Source organism: Hemitrygon akajei, chromosome 3 (assembly GCF_048418815.1).
Source record: "Hemitrygon akajei chromosome 3, sHemAka1.3, whole genome shotgun sequence".
NCBI lineage: Eukaryota > Metazoa > Chordata > Chondrichthyes > Myliobatiformes > Dasyatidae > Hemitrygon > Hemitrygon akajei.
Window position 1 is genome coordinate 48,967,548 of NC_133126.1, and position 22,898 is coordinate 48,990,445.

A 22,898-nucleotide genomic window follows, 5' to 3' on the forward strand; every position below is an offset into this window, starting at 1 on the left:
TGATGTCAGTATCTGATTTGCATAGAAGTTTTACAGCAAATCATTGTCTTCCTGAAATTTAAAAAACTATACAATAAACACAAATTTATATACTGAGAGGAGTCAAGTTACTTTCTATTCATAAGTACTCAAGGATTACAAATCAGCTTTGAATTTATGTCTAGGCTGAATAAACAAATAATTACAACTGTTCCCTTCCTAATGATCACAATCTTTCTTTTAGTCATAGAGTGAAAACAGCAAAGAAATAGGCCCTTAGTCCCAACTGGCCCATGCCAACCACAGCATCCTCACTGCTGGTCCTAATTGTCCATGATCGGCCCATAAGCCACCAAGACACTCACCTCCACGTACCTATTCAAAATGCCTTTTAACTCTTAAATGTTGCAATTGTACCCACCTCAACCACTTCCTTTGTCAGCTCACTCCAAGTACTTACTAACCTCTGTATTATGAAGTAAACACTCAGGTATCTTAAATCTCTCTTCTATCATTGTTTTTTAGTTTTAGAATCCCCAAACTTGGGTAAAGACTATGACTGTCCACCTTATTCATACCACTCATGATTTTATAAACTTCAGTGAAGTTACCCCTCATCCTCCTGTGCTCCAGGGAACAAAAAATACCACATGGCCAACCTCTCCCTATAACTCATGCCCTTTAGTCCAGTTCACCCTGCCCCTCGAGAATTTTCTGCAGCACCTCAGAGAGATCCTTGACCCTGACACCCAAACTGATCCACAGGTAACCGAGTAGAAGGAAGACTCACTTCTCTGCAAAGAGCTACCAGTTGCTAGAATGCCCATTTTTATTTGATATTTCTGGTAAATGAAAAGATAAGGAGAACAAACGTATCACAAACAATGATGTACCAATACATTTACTGCACCTGGAGAGGTGATTCTTTAAGTTGGTTAACATATAATGGCCATAACATACTTAATGATGCAAACATCTATAGAAGGTTTTATATTGGGTTTGAATGACAACAATCAACAGAATGCATTGCAATTAAAGTACAGTCTCAAAGATTTAAATATTCTTTTTGTGATGAAGGCATTCAAGTCTTGAGCATTTGAATACCTTGAAGTTTACACTCAATCTTTCCATTTATAACAGATCTCTCAAAAGGGAGATAATGTGGAACACCCTCTTGAAATCCAGTTGCTCATAAAAAATTGCTGGTTCTCATATTTGCCCCAGAAAGGTTTGTAAGCCACAGTAGTAACCAGTGGCTCTACAACAGAACCACAATCAGTGAAGACCCATGTTAAGCAGATTTGCATCACTGCCCCAACATTATTAGCAATCTTTCATGTTGTTATGTTGTAGTTAACCAAAACAAACTTCCTGTAGACGTGGAAGTTCTGTAATTTTCAGAACTAATGGGAAATTGTTCAATTAAAATCCCAAATCACAGTAGATGAGGTCAAGCTCTAAGATATCAATGACTGGTTTACCAATGTGCACAAGGTCAAAGTCTTCTATCAATTTGCCCTCTGCTGCACCATTGTGTACACTTACAAAGTTTGACAACAACACCCTGGAAAAGTGTCTCACTTCCTATATCTTGGGAGCCATCTCTTAATGAAGATTAAAGAAAAAGATACTGCCAGTCAATACATCAGTCCTGGCATAGACTATTTTGCAGGAGTGTTTGTTGCACCCTGTTATATATGAGTCAGTAAGAACAACAACAGAGCAGTAGGATTGAACATTTTTATTGAGTCGTGCTAGCTGCTGTACATGCTGGGCAACCTAGTGTTGCAGCCACAAACCAGGCTTGCCGAGACAAGAACATGCACACTCAAAAGCCCTCGCGAAAAGAGAGCTCTCTGTGGCCCAATCGATTCTCCGTGCAACCAATCAGCCTTATGCGCACATGCCACATTCTTGCAATCCATTCGATATGGTTCACCCCCAATATGCTTCTGAGACCTGGACTAGCTATAGCAGGTTTCTCAAGCTGCTACTTTTTATTTAATTTAATTTTTTATTTGTAATTTATTTTATTATTACTATTGCAATGTACTCCTGTCACAAAAGAACAAATTTCATGACCTATATCAGCGATATTAAACCCTATTTTGATTCTGATAACACCAATGCTACTGCCACCAAAATCTTCCAAATTTTCTGGAAGGTTAAGAGAACCAAAGTCAGTGGGCTTGCCCTGGCCAACATCTCTAGCACCAAAGTCCCAATCACTTGGGTAAGCCATGTCATTTGCATTCCACAACAGTTTTGGAACAGATAATACATTCCACGTTCTTTATTTAAGAAGGATATTACCAGGCAGAAAGAGGAAAAAGATTTAAGGATGTATCTAAAGTTCCCCTGTAGGAGTGTAACATCCCCTCCAATTCTTAACAGCTCTGGCTCTCCTACCCTACTGTGGAAAAATGCACACTTCTCATACTGGTAAATTAGTCAACTCAGAACACACAATAATAGAGTGGGCACAAGGCAACTTTGATTCTGGGGTTTGTTTATGAAGAGATTAAAGGCATCACATGAATGATGACTGCACCACACAATGTGCCTCATAGTCAATTATAATTTACTATTTTCAGTTCCCAAAGTCCATCTGCATCATCAGTAGGGACTTCAACCAGCTTTTCTCAGTCTCACATGTATTTATAAGCATAGTTATACTAAAGATAATCAATGAACATAGCATAGAAAAATCTAAAAATTTACCATGGCAAATGAACCAGATTTTTTTATGATGTTCTGAATCAGATGAATAGGAGAAAGTTACTGGATATTAGCTGCCTGTGTTCAAAAAGGCATTTAATACTATCTACATAATAGACTAATTTATAAAGTGTGCACCCTCAGGATAAATGGCAAACCTAGACTGAATGGTGGCTGGAATACTTCTACACCCCAAATTTTTAAATTGCTTCATCATTAGTGGTCATGTTAATAAACTACAATTTCCTTTAGACCTTTGAATTTCCATTCTACCTCACTATTCCTCTTCATTTATGACTCAATTTAAAATTAGCCTTCTCAGACTATGATTTTTTTCCCAATACTTAATTTGGTTTTGAAAAGCATTATTTGGTATTGCTCTTGAAATTTATTATATGTAGTAAGCAAATACATGCTATTGTGTACAGTTAAATTGGAACTGATAGCTGGTATTGAATTCCATTGGATATTGATACTGGTACTCCTGTGGTTTAATTCTAATGACAAAAGCATAAATAATGTAGGTATTGGCCAAAAGTTATCTAAAATAAAACCACAAACACGAGAAAATCTGCAGTTGCTGGAAATTCAAGCAACACACACAAAATGCTGGTGGAACGCAGCAGGCCAGGCAGCATCTATAGGGAGAAGTGCTGCCGATGTTTCGGGCCGAGACCCTTCGTCGGGACAGCGCTTCTTCCTATAGATGCTGCCTGGCCTGCTGTGTTCCACCAGCATTTTGTGTGTGTTGCTTGATTATTACCAAATAGTTTTAATTAATACTAGATGATATTATTTGACAGAGGTAAGCCATAAGAAAGAAAATAATATAGTAACATATTTAAGGCGACATCATTGAATGGGGTGTTCAAAGTGATATTATTAAAGCAACCAATTTAAATGTTTTCAGATAGATAACAATAAAATAATGGGTAATAATAGATTTGTTGCCCTGAGGATATTAATAGTCAATCATTGTGTGGACCACACTGTGGATAGATCAGGGCTGACAGATTTCCTTCCTTGAAGATAAACACATGGGATTATAGTTAGGGCATGATCTCCAATGAATACACTGAATTATTGAATTCAGTTTAAAATCTTGTTGTGGTTGGATCTGAAGTCTCTGCTCTATTCTTTGGTGTTTTTTTTAAAAAACAGTTTGAGGAAATATTCTCCCTTTGTTCATTGTCGGATCTTTCTTCAGATGTTATTTGCTGTATAGCTGACCCATGATAGTTCTGCTTACTATGGTTACTAACAATTAAAAAAATCTTATGTCCAGAAAATGTCATGTCTGGAATAACTTCACACTGGCAAAATAACGACAGATATTAGATTACCAAAAGGAAGATAGATTTTTGATTAATTTTCTTATATCTTAGCAGTACAGAAAGTTTGGCTGAGTCACCATAGGCAGTGTTAATGTAAACCAAGTTACTTCCGTAGGGAAAGTGCTGAAGCAAAAATAAATCATATAATACATTGACATTTCCCTATTCAGTGTGCTGACATAAAAAAGCAACATTGTAAGAGCTGTTGAAATCCTCTACATTTCAATAAACTTGAAATGCTTCTAGCAATGAGATTGCCTTCACTTACAGAATGAACTTCCTTTTTCTCCTGAAAGAGTGCCCTGTCCAGTTTTAAATTAATTATTAATACCACCATCTATTCAGTGAGAACATGCAGTAATGAACGTAATTCATACAATGGTGGAAATATTGGTTTAGAATTCTTCTACTAACCCTCTTGAAATAAAACTAGTTAACACAATTGTTTCCTTTGAGGCTGTTCAATTATTTGATTAAATATGATTCGAAAGTGTCATAACAAGTCAACAAGGTGATTTCATTCATTTCATTGGCTCTTCACTCAACTCTGGAACAGCTGGACAATGAAGATGCAAACATCAGGATGCTCTTTGTTCAGCATTCAACAATATCACCCCTTTGGAAGCTCCAAGAACGGGGCCTTTGTACTCCTTGTGCAACTGGATCCTTGATTTCCTCACTGGCAGATCCCAGTTAGTACAGATTGCAAACAACATAACTGCGTGAGTGCTCCACTTTCACCATCAGCACAGGCGCACCACAGGGCTGTGTGCATAAAGACCCCTGCATTACTCACTTTATACAAATGATTCTGTGGCTTTAATGCCATATTTACACTTGCTAATGACACCACTGCTGTTGGCCGAGTCAAAGGTGATTGGAAAATCAGCATACAGGAGGGAGATTGAAAATCTGGTTGAATGGTGCCACAACAATGACCTCTCACTCAACATCAGCAAAACCAAAGAGTTGATTATTGACTACAGCAAGAAGTTGGAGGACAATGAGCCAGTCCTGATTAGGGGAATAGAGGTGGAGAGAGTCAGTAGCTTTAAATTCTTTGGCAGAAACATATCAGAGGATCTATCCGTGAACCAGCACTTAGGTGTCATCACAAAGACAGTGCCTCTACCTTCTGAGAAGGTTGCATGGATTTGGCATATCACCATAAACTTTGGTTGACAAACTTCAAAAGATGCACAGTGGAGAGAATCCTAACTGGGTTGCATCACTGCCTGGTATGGAAAGCCCAACGCACAGGGAAGTAAAAGGCTACAGAAAGTGGTGAATGCAGCCCGGTCTGTCACAGGCAAAGCTCTCCCCACCATTATGTATATTTACATGGAACTCTGTCACAAGAAAGCAGCATTTATTATCAAATACCTCCACCATCTGGGCCATGCCCTCTTTTTGCTACTACCATTGGGTAGTAGCTCCCATGCTACTAAGTTCAGGAACAGTTATTAGCCGACAACCATCAGGCTCCTGAACCAGTGTGGATTACTTCATACATCACTCCGAACTGATTCGCTAATCTACAGACTCATTTTCAAGGACTATTTATAATTAATGTTCTCATGATTATTTTTATTTGTCTTTTGTGCATTAGTTGATTATCTACAGTTTTTCATAAATACTATTGTATTTCTTTATTTTTCTGTAAATGCCTGTTAAAGCTGGTATATGGCAACATACATGTACTTTGCTAATAAATTTACTTTGAACTTTTTTGTCTTTATCTACATTATGTAAATTGTGATTTTGGTACCATAACCAGATCATTAGTTTGATTTAATTTTTCCACCATGGTTGATGAGAACCCAACTTAACCAACATATTTAACTCACACTGTAATTTTGTGGTTTTATCTTTATTTTAAAATGTTTTATTGAAATGTTACACATGTAAAACTATAAGCTAAGCAGTAATTATGGTATTCATATTAGTTGTTAATTGTCACAGCTCCGATGGTACAAGATCTTCCTGCACAGATGAACTGAACTTTCTATGCACTTTCATATGCAACACCTACTCTTTTACATCACCCTTTCCCACAATCTACCACAGCATCCAAATGAAGAAGCGATTTTACCCACTACTACACTGCATTCAGTACTCATGAGGTGGTCTCCTCTACATGAAAGAAATCACATACAAGGTGACTGCGCTAAGCTTCCAGTTGTCTGTCATTTTAATTCCTCTTCCCGCTTCCACTATGACCTGTCTAGCTGTGGCCTCTGGTACTGTTCCAACAAGGCCCAAAAAAAGCTTGAATGACACCAGCTCATCTTCTATCTGAGCACACTGCACACCCAGGTAACTTACTTTTTCTTCCTGTATTAGAATGGATTAGTTTTGCTGGAAAGTCCCACAGTTAACTCAGTTTTTCTCTCTTCACAGACAGAGTCTGATGTTTTGGTTCATTTACTATTCTCCTTTTGGTTTCAAGTTCAACAGGAGCTCTGACCTGTATTTCAAAACTTCACATGTTCCTTTGGTTTCTTTCATCCTAACTGTCCAGATGACAGACTTTGCTCTCTGCACTAACCATTCAGCAGCCAGGAGATCATTCTTTATGGTGGTCTTCTGTGTTCTGATTAACTTGGCCACAACCAAGTTTAGCCATTGTCCTCTGAGATGGAGCAACGGTAGAATCAGAAATCAAGAAAGCACCATTATTGGGGTGAGGACCATGAGGACTGAAGGAAAGGTAAAGGAGAAGGTAATAGCCATGAAGCCATAGCCTGAGTAATAGGATGTCCATCCCAAGCCAGAATACAGTTCTGGATGTAAAGTGACATTTGATCCTGGGAAGATTTTCATCCAATGACATTTATAAAGAAATAAACTTCAGTGATATAATCAACCATTACCATTTTGCAACTGCTGATGGTTTTAAGGTGGCAGATGTTCCCACCAAAAGAGCATACTGAAGCTTCTATTTTTCTCTTCCATCTCACTAAAACATTGCAACAACTACTTACTTAGAACAAAGGAATTGTTAATAAATCAAGACTGACATCATGAAGTCTTGAACAAATATACACATTACTCCAAATCATCCACACATAACCTTCACTGTTCATGCTTACTGCATCTTGAATTATCTCAGAGGCTGAATAACATCATGATAAGAAGCTACTCCTAATGAAAAATCTTTCAAGAGTCCTTTAAATAGCCCACTGAAGAATAGCTGAGGTCAAATTCAGTAATGGATATCTATGATCAGAACAATAGGAGAAGCAGAGTTATTCAATAAGATTAGAAAAACACGATTCATTGCTTGGGTCGCAGCAGCCTCCATTCATCATTTTATTTGTCAAGGAGTATACTTATGTGTCCCCTTGGTTTCATGCAATATTCCAGACAAATCTCTTACACTGCAGCCCATGGCATAAGCACAAAAAGAACTAAGATTATATTTTAGCAACTGCACTCAGAACATAGGTATTTGAAAATACTTGACATGGAAGCTGTGGCAACATGTGTTTTGGGCTCATATATCTATCATTACCATTCTATGTTTCCTTTCAATCCTTCAGTCTCTACCCTTCTGAGACTTACTCAAACAGCAAGGAATTAGGGAAGGCCTGTCCTTCTAATGTGTAGCATCATCTTAAATCTTAGATCATTCCTATATTTCAAAAGGCATCACAACTTATTGCATATTGGTTTACCTCTGGGACAGGGTTCATAAAGATGTCATTATTGATTTTTGAGAATACCTTATTCTATATTAAGCTTTTACGTTAAGCTTTTGAACCAGCTATATTTGTTAAAATCATTCTGTATTAAGGAAATAAGATAATAGGAGGTTGTCTCTGACTCAGTAATTTATCTCTGATGTCAACCTTCCCAGAAAGAACTGGGTAGCTGCTTTTGACAGGATTTGGCTCCTCAGACTGCACAACTAAACCATGGTCAGTTACATTAAATGGCTCCACTGAGCATGAACTACACAAATGGGATAAAAACAATTCTAACAGAAATAAATAGCTGGATAAGAAAACCAAGTAGATTTTGCTTCATTGTTTTATCATCATGTGTGCCACTGCATTGCCCTGCTTCCCCTATGGCAGTGGTTCCCAACCTTTTCTATGCCATGGACCCCTACCATTGCCCAAGAGGTCCGAGGACCCCGGGTGGGAAACCCCTGCCCTATAGTTACAACTGTGCTAAGCTTTGAAAACCTTGCCATGGTTAGTAAATTGACTTTGGATACTCTCTATGCTTCCAGATTATTGCATTAATTCCTTATACTCAGCTGTGCTTGGAAATCAGACAGCTTCTGGTTCAGGCTTAGCAGAGATCTGGAGAATTTGAAGTTGTTTTTAAGAGTTTTAGCCCATTTTAGAGGCAAAATACTCCTCTCTCTGTTACTGTTTTCCCTTGACAATGACACTGTCTGGCACAACAGATGGACATTACTCCAAGCATTTTACTGCATCGTGTTTCCCTTGGAGAACAATGTTCTGTTAAGAAGGCTCACCCAACTCCTCCAAGTCAGCACTACCAACTTCCATGGAGCTGAGCCAGTAGCTCTCCTCCAGTCTGACCACAGCCTGTTTGTGCCAGGCATCACTCCTCATCAAATATACCCTTCTACTCTAATCTCTTCCATTACAGAGCCTGTATTGCAGCAGTGCTCTGCGAGAATCAGCATACTTGTGTAGTCTCTTCTGTAGCACTCAATGTGTGTATCCCTTCTTGCCCTCCAGAGGTTTCTGCAGGCCCTCTGAGGTTGCAGGCTGAACTTAGACTCACTTCCTCCTCTCCAGGAAATTCCTCAAAATGAAAGGAATACACAGTAGATGGCTCCCCAGCAATGATCACTACCAAATATTAAATCTCAGAATTATGCTTACTTCACAATGTCAATAAGAACATTTGCATTAAACTGCAGCCAGCATTTCTCAGCAATATAATGCCTTTTAGACATCCTTTAGATAAACAACATGCTGAAGTTAATGGGATAATGAACCAGGAGTGGCTGCTACTATTGACTACACCTACAAGAGATTAGAGCTTACACTGAAGGCTGAAATCCATTATAACTGTCCAAGATTTTGAGTTTGTGCTTCACTACAAGCTTTGAATAGATGATAAAGTTGCAGCCATTTTAAGATTAATGTTCCATCAGTGCTTCATGGTAGAGACATCCTTAGCTATTGCTCTCTTAAGTTTGTATGGAAAATATATCTGCATGCATGTGCACTGGAAGCACCTGACTTAAACATATTCATGTTGAAATGTATGGGTGTTATAGTTTGTTCGTGCATGTCACAGGAATATGTTTCTTTCCCCTTAATACATTGTGCAGAATTGTGAAGGAGATACAGATGTAAAATGTAGTATGAATGATATAAATGATTTGAGGTGCCTTATCCATAGGACATTGTGCACCTAGTCACATCTAGATACAATTTATTACTGATGCCCGAAGGCTTTGCTCATTGCCAGTGTTTGAAAATAACATGTTGTATATGGGTACACTTCTTACAAATTAGCAATTTTGGTACTAATGAGCAAGTTTACCCAGATGCAATAGGTCACAGACACTCTCAGCACCTGGTGCCTTGGGTTTGCCAGTCCCAACAGCAAAAAGGTGCCATACCCTTCACTTCAGAGATGTGAACCCATTCTCATGAACTGGGCCACCAGCTATTTACTATGCCAAGTGCCTGCTCTTGAGCTAACCTAATGGGCCTTCTTGGATAATTCTATTAAGTCATCATGAAGTAAAAGAAAATGAATAATGGAATGATGTACAATGTCTATTGTTTCATGAATTGGCCAGTGTGTGTTTAGTGCAGTGACTGTTAAAGATCGATGTGCATTTGCATTTGTGTCAGAGAATGAGCAGAATAATAATATTTGGAGACAGTTTGCAGTGAGTGAGAGACAGAAACAGAGCAAGAATGCCAGAGTTAGACAGAGAGACTGTTAATCTGGTAATTATTGAAAGGAGCAATACACTGTATTAATTTGCTATGCACTTGTGAATGCCAAAACGGTAGTCTTTTAATTACATAGGTTGTTTATTTTCTATACCACCAAAAATGACAAGATTAACAATATTACCATTTCCTTTTGATATTTCAATACTGCAAATTTTACAAGTAGATAGCAGACAAACAAATAAGCAAGCAGTGACCAGGCCACTGAAGCAAGACAGTCATAATAGTAACTAACTTACACTGATTGTATGGACAGCTGATATCTGTAAAATACAACAGGGATTTCTTTAGAAAAAAATGCCTTCCAGTGCTTGGCAAAATACACCATAACACTTTATTTAGTTTCACAGATTCTTTAAAAACAATGTTGCAGTGTTAAATGTCAATGGCAATAATACAATTATTGTACAAAAATGTTTTGCCATACACATGGTTTAGTTTTAATTTTTTAACATTTGCATATATATTCTAAACAAAAGCTTTTTTATAAATGACTAAAAGGCTAAGTTGATTAAGACTATGACATTAGCTTCTATAGATTACAATCCATGAATGCGGCATTCCAAATATGACACTGCATCACAACCCTTTGCACAAATTTGCCATTTATTGTATTGCCTTAATATGTGACTTTTTCAAAAACAGCTTTCTACTTATTTTTATGCATATAAATCCCATAAATGTGTAATGTTTAATGTATTTTAAAGCATCTCTGTTGAAACCTCACCCTCTGAAGTCTGCAGTACCAGTGTCTTGCTGTATGGACCAACTCCTGCTTTGTTGAAAGCTTTCACTCTGGAACTGTATGTGCTGTTGAAATGTAGGCCATCAACAGTGCACATCGTTTCTTTTCCTACATAGACCTCCTATTCAAGAAAAGCATAAATGTATTTCAAAGAGTAAAATTGACTGTATGTCACCTCTAGCCCATGGTCTTCAGTTGTGGACTTACTGAGAAATACTTTATAGTTGCACCTTAATTTTCTTTGAGTTCTTCCTTGATAACAACAATGCATGCTTAACCTTTTTTCCTCCTGACTTACCTTTATTTGCTTTGTTCTCAATATTCCATTGTTACCAACAGACTAACAAAATTCATTTGCCTATAAACTATATCAATTATGCTAAAGAGGCATGCTTAAATTAAAGTAATATTTTGTACCCCCCAACATATGGTAAGAAAAACAGACAAATTTGTTTGCAAACATAATTTTCTTTACCCTTATGATTAAACAAAAATATCACAGTGCATTTAAAAGAAGTGCACTGAATAGGTTTTGTAATACAAGTACAAGGCTCCACTTAAAATCTCATCCAATATGGGTTCATGATAGAGAGCAAGATCAACTTTGCATAGAGGCACGGGAAACAATGCCTGCCTTAATAATAATTTCAAATGTCTGCTTCTTTTGATAATGGACAAGTCCATCGAAAGATAATTACAGTATCTGTCTTTGGTTGATGGTTAAAATTATTTGCAGAAATGGAGAGATATGAACTAACACTGCTCTAATTTTATTTTTAGTTTGTGTCTTTCTAAGCAGAGACAGAAGTCACAAAGGCAAGGGAAGAGTGTGAGAGTATTGGATTATTACCCTGCCATGTAATTGTTATCCACTTAATATAGATTCAACATTCAAGTTCTAAGCATTCTTCTTCCATGTAAAAGTTGCAAAAATTATATTTCACCAACAGAATTGATTTTGTTCTCATATTTAATTCAGTTAATGGATAAAAATGTACTGAAAGCAGCCACTCTGAATTTAGCACTATTGCTCAAACTAAGAATGACTGCATTATGGAGAGAATTCACATGCAGCATGGGTACATTTGCACCAAAGGCTAAAACAATGTGCTGGGAGTTCTGCCTCGTGTATGAGTTAATTATCAGAACAACTCAGTACTTGTTAAAAGAAAATCCAATTTAATGACTTCAATCATGTTTAAATTTACAGTACTTTATTAGAATCCTGATTGAAAAGTGCATTTTCAGAGCAAGATTTCCTTTATCTAGCAATTGTAAAAACAGTAACTTTTCAGAACTAAATTCACATTTATCATGTTCCTTTGAAACTTACTCTGAATGTGGTTGTTTTGTGCTTTGGCACAAATAACAATTGAATTATCAGTGGTAGATTTACATTTACCCTGGGCAGTCTTCTGCTCATTTAAAACACCTTTTTTGCAAAAAGGTGTGAGATGTTCTATGGTTACATTAAGCTGCCAGACCAGCCTCCATGTCCATAGAACACCTCACAAACTTTTTGGCTCTGTGTGCCTAAATGGTAGGCATCTGAAGCAGAAAAAGTAGTACTAGCGAAGCCTTTGCTGTGTAACATGCATGTGACTTAACTACACAAATCATATTTACATCTCTCAGTTATTTTTGTAGAGTTCAATGAAAAGGGAAAATAGTACCCAACTAAATTTGCCTAAATGATTTGATAAATCATAGCAGCAAACACTACTTCAAATTGAGATACATTATGAGGGGATGAAGTTAAAATGAGTAACACAGCCTTCATTCACAGCAAATATTACTGGATAATTATTTCACATTCAAACTAATATCTACGTGTATAGCTGGTGAATCCTTGTGACACTAAACATTTCACAGTTCCTTGTTCATTAAAATGTTTTGCGTTTTACAATACTCACTCTAAATTGGCCACCGTTTCCATCATCCAGTTCTAGAATGTAGCCCTCTACTTGAACTAATGAAAATGGTGGCTGTTTCCAGGACAGTGTCGCACTGTTGCTGCGAGTACAACATTCCTCCAGCTGCAAGATTGGGGCTGATGGCACTGGAGGGGAAACTAAGCAGAAATTGTGTAATCCTCCAGGAAACTACAGGAAATTATACTCAATGGCACTTCACTAACCATCTGGGCTTAGCCAGGTGACCATTAAACCATCATCACTAAATTAATTCAGAATTTCAGGAAATATTTATATGGCTGAATTGTTTTGAAGGTTTTACATCCTTATTAATGTCTATGCCAATCAATGTTTTGTGGTTTATGTGTGTTTGGAAGCGAATGCGAATCACAATGTCTAATTGCAATTTGTTTTGGGCTCTCTGGCTAAGCCCTAAATTCTATCTTTTACACAACATTTAACAGTGCTATGTATTGTTGTAACAATTACACACTATTAAGAGGTTACTAATGTCATAAAATACCAACCGTTTTATCTTTAAAACTACAGTAAATAGATGGAAGTTATAAATTTAACTGCTGGTATTTTTTTTGATGGAAATTATTTCCACTTGTCTGTAAGATATTACAATAAAAAAGCAAATCAAAAAAATTACCGAATAGATCTTACTGAATATTATACATAACCCCTTGATATTCAAAACCAAAATGTAAAACCTGTAAAATATTGCACAACATTCTAAATTCTTAAAACTTCTCAGCAAGAGTGAAATATTCTTATTTCTGGAACCAGTGAGAAGCCTAACACACAATAAAAGGATAGAAAATGAATATTAATGTAAACATTAAAAAAGTTCACAAAGGATCTATGAACTCCAGATTTGAACAATTTCATTTGAAAAGCAAGTCTGAATCTAATTATTTATTAGGTCTCAATACAAGATGATTCTGACAGCCAGAATTTGCTTATAATATTACAATTTAGCTAAATGTTTGCCAACATTAGTTAAAAGTTCAAAATTCAGACACAATATTCATTCCCATGCACATATCATAGATAATAATGAGATTTCATGTTCTTAAAAATGCAATTCTGTTTAAAAATTCAGTTTAGATTGTATCTATAAGGACCTTCAAAGTACACATGTGCAAAATCAAGCCAACCCTTGCTGGTACTTGGCCATCTCAGTATAAATGCTATTTTCTAAGTACCAATTTTAAAATTTTCACTGGGAAAAGAGTAAATTGAAGGAATTCCCTCAAAACAATCAGATTCATTTGTCTTAGTCACTCCAACCACAATCTACTCCAGCTGCTACCATCTGGGAAATGGTACCACAGCATAAAAGCCAGGACCAACAGGTTCCAGGGCAGCTTCTTCCACCAGGCCATCAGACTGATTAACTCAAATTGATTTGAGTGTATTTCTATGTTACATTGACTGTTTTATTTATTATAAAGTACTATGATACCACATCATAGATGGAGATGTAACGTTAAGATTTTTTTACTCCTCATGTATGTGAAGGATGTAAGATATAAAGTCAATTCAATTCAAGGAACTTCAGTTTTATGAAGCAGTAAATAGTTTAGAGAGTTGAGGAGTGATTGAAAAAAGTAAAAGTAAGGTTTAATATACTAGAAAAGATGTCTTCTTTGGTGGGGAAAATTAGCAAAATAATGTATTTGTTAAATTAGACCCGTTCCTTTTAAGAGAGAAATCGTGAATCATCTTTTCACATTAATGGTAATATTTTTGTGAATCTGGATCAAACATCTCGAATGAAAGCAGAAGATCCATCTTTTAGTTTGAAAGTCCATAACAAAATCCAGGATAAAGTCACTAAAATAATTATCAGCAAAACATGCATTTCTTATCAATAGATCCTGAACTATTTGAAACAATAAACCAATAAACCAACATTATTTCAATACTAGTGAAACAGAGCACAATCTTATTCTTCAAAGCTTAACTTAAAAGTAGACTATATACTCATACTATCTTCTAATCAGGCATGCAAAAACTATGCACCTAAATGGAATTGTCCAGTTCACATCTATACATGCTCAACTCCTACTGTAGACCACGCAACTGGAATCTTCATGAGTATTGAAATTGTTGCTCTGCAGAAGATGGATAATCACAACCTTCTCTCTTCTTTTCCCCCCTAACCACAGCTCGGTATCAAGGCTTAAATCGTGCAAGCCAAAGTTCTCCATCCATGACCAATGCTGCTTTATGAGGATCCAAGAAAGGAGTGTTGTTCTATTGTTCCCTGAATGTTCATCTCATGCACCTGATGGCAGCTCCAGTGTAAATTTTCAGTAGTTGCTGCAATGACCAGGAAGAATCAGAAAAAAAAACGGTGGTCTTGGTGACTGGTTTTAATAACTCTACCAAATTTACACTGGGGTTGCTGCAGATGCACAATGTGGAGAACTCAACTTCCATCAACAGAAGATTCTACTCATATTACCATGCTAATTCAGAGAGGATTCATATTAAGTGGTCTTGTCACTACTAGTACACTCATTGGCCATCTTTAATTGAAATCTGCTTCTGCATCAATTTTTGCCAGTGCATGCCTACAATTCAACAGACTAATACCTTTTCTTGCTGCCAAAAAATGACATTTATGGTAATATTTTATCCCCCATTGCCAATGTTGATTTCAAATAATGTTGGAAATGTCCTCCCTTTTAAGGCCCTCTATTGATCAGGGTCTACCATGGATGCTATGTCCTAGCTGTCCATGAAAGCCAGAGCAGAATGATATGAAGAGCAAGCTGTGCCTCTCCATCTAGCTGATGAATCCAAAGGAATGGCAGGGGCCGATACAGTTTGGCACCAGTGGCATCTGCCTAAAGCAACTTCTTTTTAAGTCATCAGTAACCTGCCTTTGCCCCGCCTCCTGTCAACAGAAACAATTCCACCAGGCTCAGTGGCAAGCCACTGTGAAGGCCAGGAGATGGACTTGATTGTCAGCGGCTATTCGAGACACATGCCTTTGGGAGCATTTAATAGGTAGTGGGAGCTTATCCCCACTTCTCCCCCCCCCCACCCCCACCCTCCCAGCTATGACAATCTCAAGGAAATATGGCAACCTTAAGTCTCCCCTTATGCCTCTGCATTTCTAAAACTGGAATTTTCAAAATGCTTTTGTTATTGCAAAAAAAGGACTAATTTGTAGAAATTATCATCAAAAATAAATTTGTGAACTGTTATTGATTTGATTATATAATAACATGTAAAACTGTTCTTCCAGTCTACTTCAGCGTTCATTAACAGGGATAGCATCAAAAAAACTATCAAAAGGGTATGCAATGGGTGTTTTAAAATGTTCATTAGAGTGCCAAGTTTTTTCAGTATTTTTAAGAGTGCACATAATTAACAGTAATACTATGGCACAGTATTATTCATTGTTACACATTTGATTTTATTGACATATCAGATCCAATACTAAGTGTATTTTTGGATAGCAAAGGCCACTTCCAGTTGAATTCACTGTGTATTAGAATCAGATCAAAACCTCCATCATGAAACACTATCACATTGTGAAAATATGTATAATCAAATTCCATAGAGAAAAATGTTCCTTAAATAAAATCAATTGGATGACCAAGGATTTATGTTAGAGTTAATCATATTTAATTTTATGATAATTTTTGCTTTTTCCAAATCAGAGTCTCTCGGTTCATGTAAAAATGTTGCCCTGCCTCCTTCATCAAGAAATTTCAAATACAGGTAATTGTTTTGTTAATGGCAAAATGATATACAGATTTTGTTACTTCATCATTTTATTACTTTAAAGGCTATTACTGAAAACCAATTTTAATATAATTTACAATTTTAAGATGGGAGAATGCATCTTTTTCTGAAGTATAGGAATGCAGGGAGAAACACATGAAATGGCCAACAACCAATGAATATATTTATGAATAATCCTTTTAAAGAAAATTAAAAAATATTCAGTTTGTTTTGGTATACTGATCCTTACCTTTCATCTGCACAAAGTCCAGCTGTAAGATAGTTTGCAAGAGTGGTGCATTGTCCAGGGTTAAATCAAAGTCAGTATTCAGCCGAGGTTGGAGTATGCCTTTTCCCCATTGTTCATCGATAAAGAGTACACGCTTTATTAAAGCATCTGAAATCTGAAAGCAAAGTACACTCCATTACAACTACAAAAGTGGATTTCAAAGTTAAACTTAGGACACAATATGCTTTCAGTTATTTTTTTTAAAAAGTGGATAATGTTCCTACAAAGACAACAAAGGCAATAAGACTCTCATTATGAAGTCTATGGTCTATTGGTACAGGATAGTTTAGCAACTGGACAAGCACATTCTGTACCTTTTTATGAGTGTCAGCACCAGAATTTTTGGCTGTGGCACCATGATAACAACATAATTACCAACTATCATTCAATCAGGAATAAGCTTCTACCTGTAAAAAGCCACTGGGGTCATTCTCTTTAATCACTTCCAGACAGTATTCCATCAAGCCAGTTGTTTGGCGCAGCTTGACTGTACAATGGCTGATTTGATCTCTGACCACCTACAAGGAAAATAAGGCTTCAATTTTGTTTTTTAAATGTACGAAGTAGCACTTTAAGGAATATGGGAAAAGGTTAGCATTCTACTTAAATCTTAACAGCCGTAGTGCTTCTTACCTTCTTTTATGGTGATATTGAAGAAACTTTGACATAGCTTGCTATGGAAAGATTGGTGCACATGTTAATGTAACTTGGTTATTCAATGTGAAATTGAGCCAACTTAATATTTAACCCTGAACTTTTCATTTGAAATACAAACTGCAGGAGATGAAAAGCACTTCTATTGATATTTTGCCTCGATGGTCAGATCATCCATGATCTTATTGAATGGTGGAGCAGGCTCGACGGCTCAGATGGTCTACTCCTAATCCTATTTCTTATGTTCTTATGTTCTCTAGGGAAGTATCCACAATGGTTGATGATGGAAATATGAAACAAAATGTGGCACAGTGCTTGATTAAAGAGCACTGGATACTTTCTAGACCGGCTGCAGATCTGAACTGGCTCTGTAATTGTGAACTGCCTTTCAGGGACACTGTGGTTCATGCTCTGTGTGTTATTTGTTTACTTCTTTATTGTTAACACGACTTGTTCTTGAATGTTTGAAGGTCTTTGTTTTGTGGTTTATTTTCTCATGGATTCTATTGTGTTTCTTTGTTTTGTGGCTGCCTGCAAGAAGATGAATATCAAGATTGCATATGGTATACACACTTTGACAGTAAATGTACTTTGAACTTGAGGTTGGAAGAGTGCGAATAGTGGGGTACAACAAAGATCAGTTTTATGCACTATGCTACTTGCAACCTGGATGAAAAGATCCAAGTGTTCTGACTCTACAAAGCCAGGTGGAAAAATTACCTGTGAGGAGGCTGTGAGTTTGCACAGTGATACAGACTGTTTAGTCAAGTGGTCTTGAAAATCCTGGATGAAGTACATACTGGGAAAAATCTGTGTTTATGCACTTTTGCAAGACACAGAAAAACAAGTTTACGTTGTTACGTAAACCCCGTAACCAGGTAACTTACCAGCAAAGATAGATGGATCAGCTGAGTCGGATGCTACTATTTTCAAACGTTTTATTCAACAAGGGCACAAACGTATGGTTAATACAAAACATTCAGATCGTCAAAACTCAATCTAATACACCGGTGTAACCATAATCAATCAGAAATAAGCTCTACAGTTGTCTAGGGGGTAATACTGAGTCCAACGGAAGTCTAAAGAGTCACTCAGAAGTTTGCAGGCTTTTTCCTTTATAGTTTAGAAAAGATGCACACTTGCCCGTCGTCTTGGCAGAGCAAATCCTTGGAATCAGGGGAGCAGACTTCCCCGTTGTTATTTTAAAAGCAGTCTTTCGTTGGTTTTAGCCACAGATTCAAATTCGGAATCTAGCGTATGTGGCTTCCTTCAAAATGGCGTCCCGCTCCCACGGGAATCGATCTCGTGTCTCCTGGGTGCGTCTGCTGAGGTGCACCTGAGGGTCCTCCCCTCAGACCCGCCTTTATACTTCTTCACGGGATCGCAGGTATCAATCAAGTTGCAGGTAATGCGATCTTTCTCTCAACCAGCCCACTTTGCCCGAGGGCTTTTCACGTGGTCTCCATGAGACAATAGTCAAAGTCACCTTTATTCTGCTTCTTGGGAGAACGTGGTCTTCCGCACGTCTCTCTCTTTTGGGTCAGCTGACCCCCCCTTAACTAGAGTTCTTGCGATTTTCACAAAGGAGGGGGCCAACGGCATAACACCTCCCCCCATAATGGGTTTTTAACCAGCGGTTAAAAACAGGTTGACACCGGATTTTTTTTTCTCTCTCTTTTTTTTTGAATCTACATACTACACAAGCTTTTCTCTTCACAGAGTACTACTGTTATACATTCAAGTCAGTATCTAAACAGGTAACAAGTACAGTGCCCCTTTTCTTTAATACCTTACCCTACCGTGCCATACATCGTATACTTAATTCAGCCCCTGGATAAACAATCCGCTAGCACATTATCACTCCCCTTTATGTGCTGGATCTTAATATCAAATTCTTGTAGCATCAGACTCCAGCTTAATAACCTCCTGTTTTTATTTTTCATATTGTCCAAGAATACCAGCGGGTTGTGATCGGTATAGACCACTAGGGGTCTTTGCGCCGGACAAATGTACACTTCGAAATGTTGTATTGCTAACACAAGCGCTAACAATTCCTTTTCCACGGTAGAGTAATTCCTCTGGTGTCTATTGAACTTCCGAGAGAAATATGCTACCGGGTGCTCCACTCCATCCCCCGCTTGCTGCAATAGGACTGCTCCTGCCGCCTCATCGCTGGCGTCCGTGGCCAAGGAGAAGGGGGTTAACAGATCGGGCGCTTTTAACACCGGGTCATGGCACAATACGGCTTTTAACTTTTCAAAGGCATTCTGACAAGAATGACCCCACTCAAATTTTTCCTCCTTCTGCAGTAATTTTGTAAGGGGGAGCGCAATGTCCGCAAAACTTTTACAGAATTTCCGATAGTATCCCACCATGCCCAGAAACCTCCTCAGGGCCCTTTTATTGGAGGGTACCGGGACCTCGGAAATAGCCCGGACCTTCGCCTGCACAGGGGCCAACTGCCCGTCTCCCACCACATACCCCAGATAGGTGATCGTGGCATGACCAAACTCACTCTTGGCGAGGTTTACAGTAAGGTGGGCTGCCGACATTCGGGTAAACAAACTTTCTACAGCCCCCAGATGCTCCTCCCAGGTGTCATTCCAAACTACCACATCGTCAAGATAAGCCTTGGTGTGGGTTAACCCCTTTATCACAGCGTCTATCATCCGCTGAAATGTCCCTGGGGCATTTTTCATCCCAAACGGCATAACGTTGTACTCGTACAACCCAGACGGGGTGACAAAGGCTGAAATCTCTCAAGCCCTGTCCGTTAAAGGAACGCACCAGTACCCCTTTAGCAAGTCAATTTTTGTGATGTACCTTGCCTTCCCCAGTTGATCAATGCAATCATCCACCCGGGGAAGAGGGTAAGCATCGGTCTGGGTAACCGCGTTGACCTTCCGATAATCGGTACAGAATCTTATGGTCTCCTTTGGGACAACCACGCAAGGAGAAGCCCACGCGGAAGAGGATTCGCGGATTATCCCAGCAGCTAGCATATGTTCAATCTCCTTCTCTACCAGCTGGCTCTTTTCAGGATTCATCCGATAAGGGGCTTGTTTAATAGGTTGGGTTGAGGTAGCTATCACATCATGTTGCATCCCATTACACCTTCGGGGAACATCTGGGCATAAGTCTGCATGCCGGTTAACGAGCTGTATTACCTGCTCCCGCTGTTCAGGCTTTAAGTGGCCAACTTTACCCGCAAGATTCGCCAATACGACAGAGTTCTCTAATCTGGTAGGGACTATACCTATCTTGTCGAACCGTTCTGGTTCCTCCTTACCATCCCCCTCTACCTCATCGGCTTTCATGGCCGCGCCAACAACTGTGGGGGTGGGCTCGTGATACCCTTTTATCATGTTCACGTGAACTAACTGGGTCGGCTTTCGTCGGTCGGGGGTTTCGATCACGTAATTCAGCGAGTCTATTTTCTTACGCACTGTATATGGTCCTTGAAACCTCGCCCCCAGGGGGTGAGTAGCTACCGGGAATAGGACCAGGACCCGGTCGCCCACGTGAAACTCTCGTTCTCTCGCTCTCTTGTTATACCACTGACCCATTTTTTCCTGAGAGGCTTTAAGGTTTTCGTTTGCCAAGGCGCATACTTGACGCAGCCTTTCCCGGAATTTCAGCACATAGTCGACCACACTGACTTGGGCGGTCGGGTTAGACCATTTTTCTTTCAGTAGGGTTAGGGGTCCCCTGGGCCTGTGACCGAAAACCAGCTCGAACGGACTGAACCCCAGGGAGCACTGCACTGTATCTCGTACGGCAAATAACAAAAGGGGTAAAGCCTCATCCCAGTCTCGAACGTTCTCCTGGCAATAAGCTTTAAGCATGGTCTTTAGATAGATAGATAGATAGATAGATACTTTATTCATCCCCATGGGGAAATTCAACTTTTTTTCCAATGTCCCATACACTTGTTGTAGCAAAACTAATTACATACAATACTTAACTCAGTAAAAAAAAATATGATATGCATCTAAATCACTATCTCAAAAAGCATTAATAATAGCTTTTAAAAAGTTCTTAAGTCCTGGTGGTAGAATTGTAAAGCCTAATGGCATTGGGGATTATTGACCTCTTCATCCTGTCTGAGGAGCATTGTATCGATAGTAACCTGTCGCTGAAACTGCTTCTCTGTCTCTGGATGGTGCTATGTAGAGGATGTTTCCAACGCTCCCTGTGACTCCGGGTGGTACGCAGAGGCCATAATCTGCTTCACCCCGAGCTGGGTCATCATCTGCTGAAATGCGCTCGACATGAATGTACTTCCCTGGTCTGATTGTATCTCCTTGGGTAGCCCTACGGTGGTAAAGAATTTGATAAGGGCCTTCACCACCGCAGAGGTCCTAATACTACCCAGAGGCACGGCCTCGGGAAATCGTGTAGCGGCACACATCAGGGTCATGATATACTGCCGCCCACTCGCAGTTTTAGGTAAGGGTCCCACAAAATCCACAATGACTCGGGAGAAAGGCTCCTCACATGCGGGAATAGGTCGGAGGGGGGCCTTAGGGATAACTTGATTCGGCTTACCCACCACCTGGCAGGTATGACATCTTTTCTCAGATTGGGCCAATAGAATTCTCTCTGAACCCGCTCCACGGTCTTCTTTATTCCTAAATGCCCGCCTAAAGGTCCCTTATGGGCTAAGTCAAGAATGTCGTCCCGATATACTTTCGGGTCTACTATCTGATGTAGCACCGCCCAGTCCTCATCGGCCTGCACCGCAGGGGGTCTCCACTTCCTCATCAACACGCCCTCCTGGAGATAATAACCCTCTGGCTCTGCCTCCAGTTCAGTCTCGGAGAGAACCGACTCTCTCAAGGCTACCAGCTCCTCGTCACCATTCTGTTCCCGTACAAACTCTCTTCTGGCTAAGGACCGGTCTACCTCTTCCCGATTTCCCACTCGTTCCTCCCTACTCTCCGTTTTCCTTTCCTCGGACTCTCGTTGGTACAGAGTCGGTAAAAAAGTTTCGGCCAAATCAAAACTGGCCAGATTCCACCCGCTTTCGGTCTCAGCGGCCCTTTTCGACATGCTGCGAGTGACCGCACATGCGGGATAGAATTTTTTTTCTGAGGGAGGGTCTTCAACTCTCACGGGCTGGGTGGTCAGCTTCACGGCGGCACCCATCTTCCCACCCGCTAGGTCGTTACCCAGAAGGACGTCCACTCCTTCTCCTGGCAACTCCGGCAGGACCCCCAGATCTACTGGTCCCGACTCCAACTCACAATCTAGAAAGACCCTATGCAAAGGCACGACCTCGGTTCGGTTCCCGATACCTCTAAGGGCTACCTCCCCCGTGCGAGGGCCGAATTTTAACACATTACGGCTAATTAACGATAGTTCCGCCCCCGTGTCTCTCCAAATTCGTACGGGAATTGGGGGGTCCCCTTCCTTCAAAGCCACGGTTCCTTCGGACCTAAATGTCTCCCGCCCCTCCTGTATTCCATCTGTCTGGGGCCTGCTTGTCGATTTTCGGATCGACGCAACACAGCCTATGGAAATAGCTGCTTTCCCTCGTTCCGACTCCTTCCTCGGAGCAGT

General features: G+C 39.3%; 1 protein-coding gene across 4 annotated transcripts in view; it reads right to left on the reverse strand.

Moving 5' to 3' along the window:
• Positions 1 to 22,898, reverse strand: part of trim9 (tripartite motif containing 9) — a 62,699-nt gene that overhangs the window by 6,874 nt on the left and 32,927 nt on the right. For 2 of the 4 annotated variants that reach the window (XM_073039829.1, XM_073039830.1), the window contains exons 4-8: positions 17,090 to 17,200; positions 16,644 to 16,797; positions 12,647 to 12,804; positions 10,716 to 10,854; positions 10,228 to 10,251 (exon numbers count right to left, since the gene is read on the reverse strand). In XM_073039829.1, the coding sequence (XP_072895930.1) occupies positions 10,228 to 10,251; positions 10,716 to 10,854; positions 12,647 to 12,804; positions 16,644 to 16,797; positions 17,090 to 17,200 (586 nt within the window). The remainder of the gene's footprint in view (positions 1 to 10,227; positions 10,252 to 10,715; positions 10,855 to 12,646; positions 12,805 to 16,643; positions 16,798 to 17,089; positions 17,201 to 22,898) is intronic. The other 2 variants (XM_073039831.1, XM_073039832.1) reach the window with 1 other exon arrangement.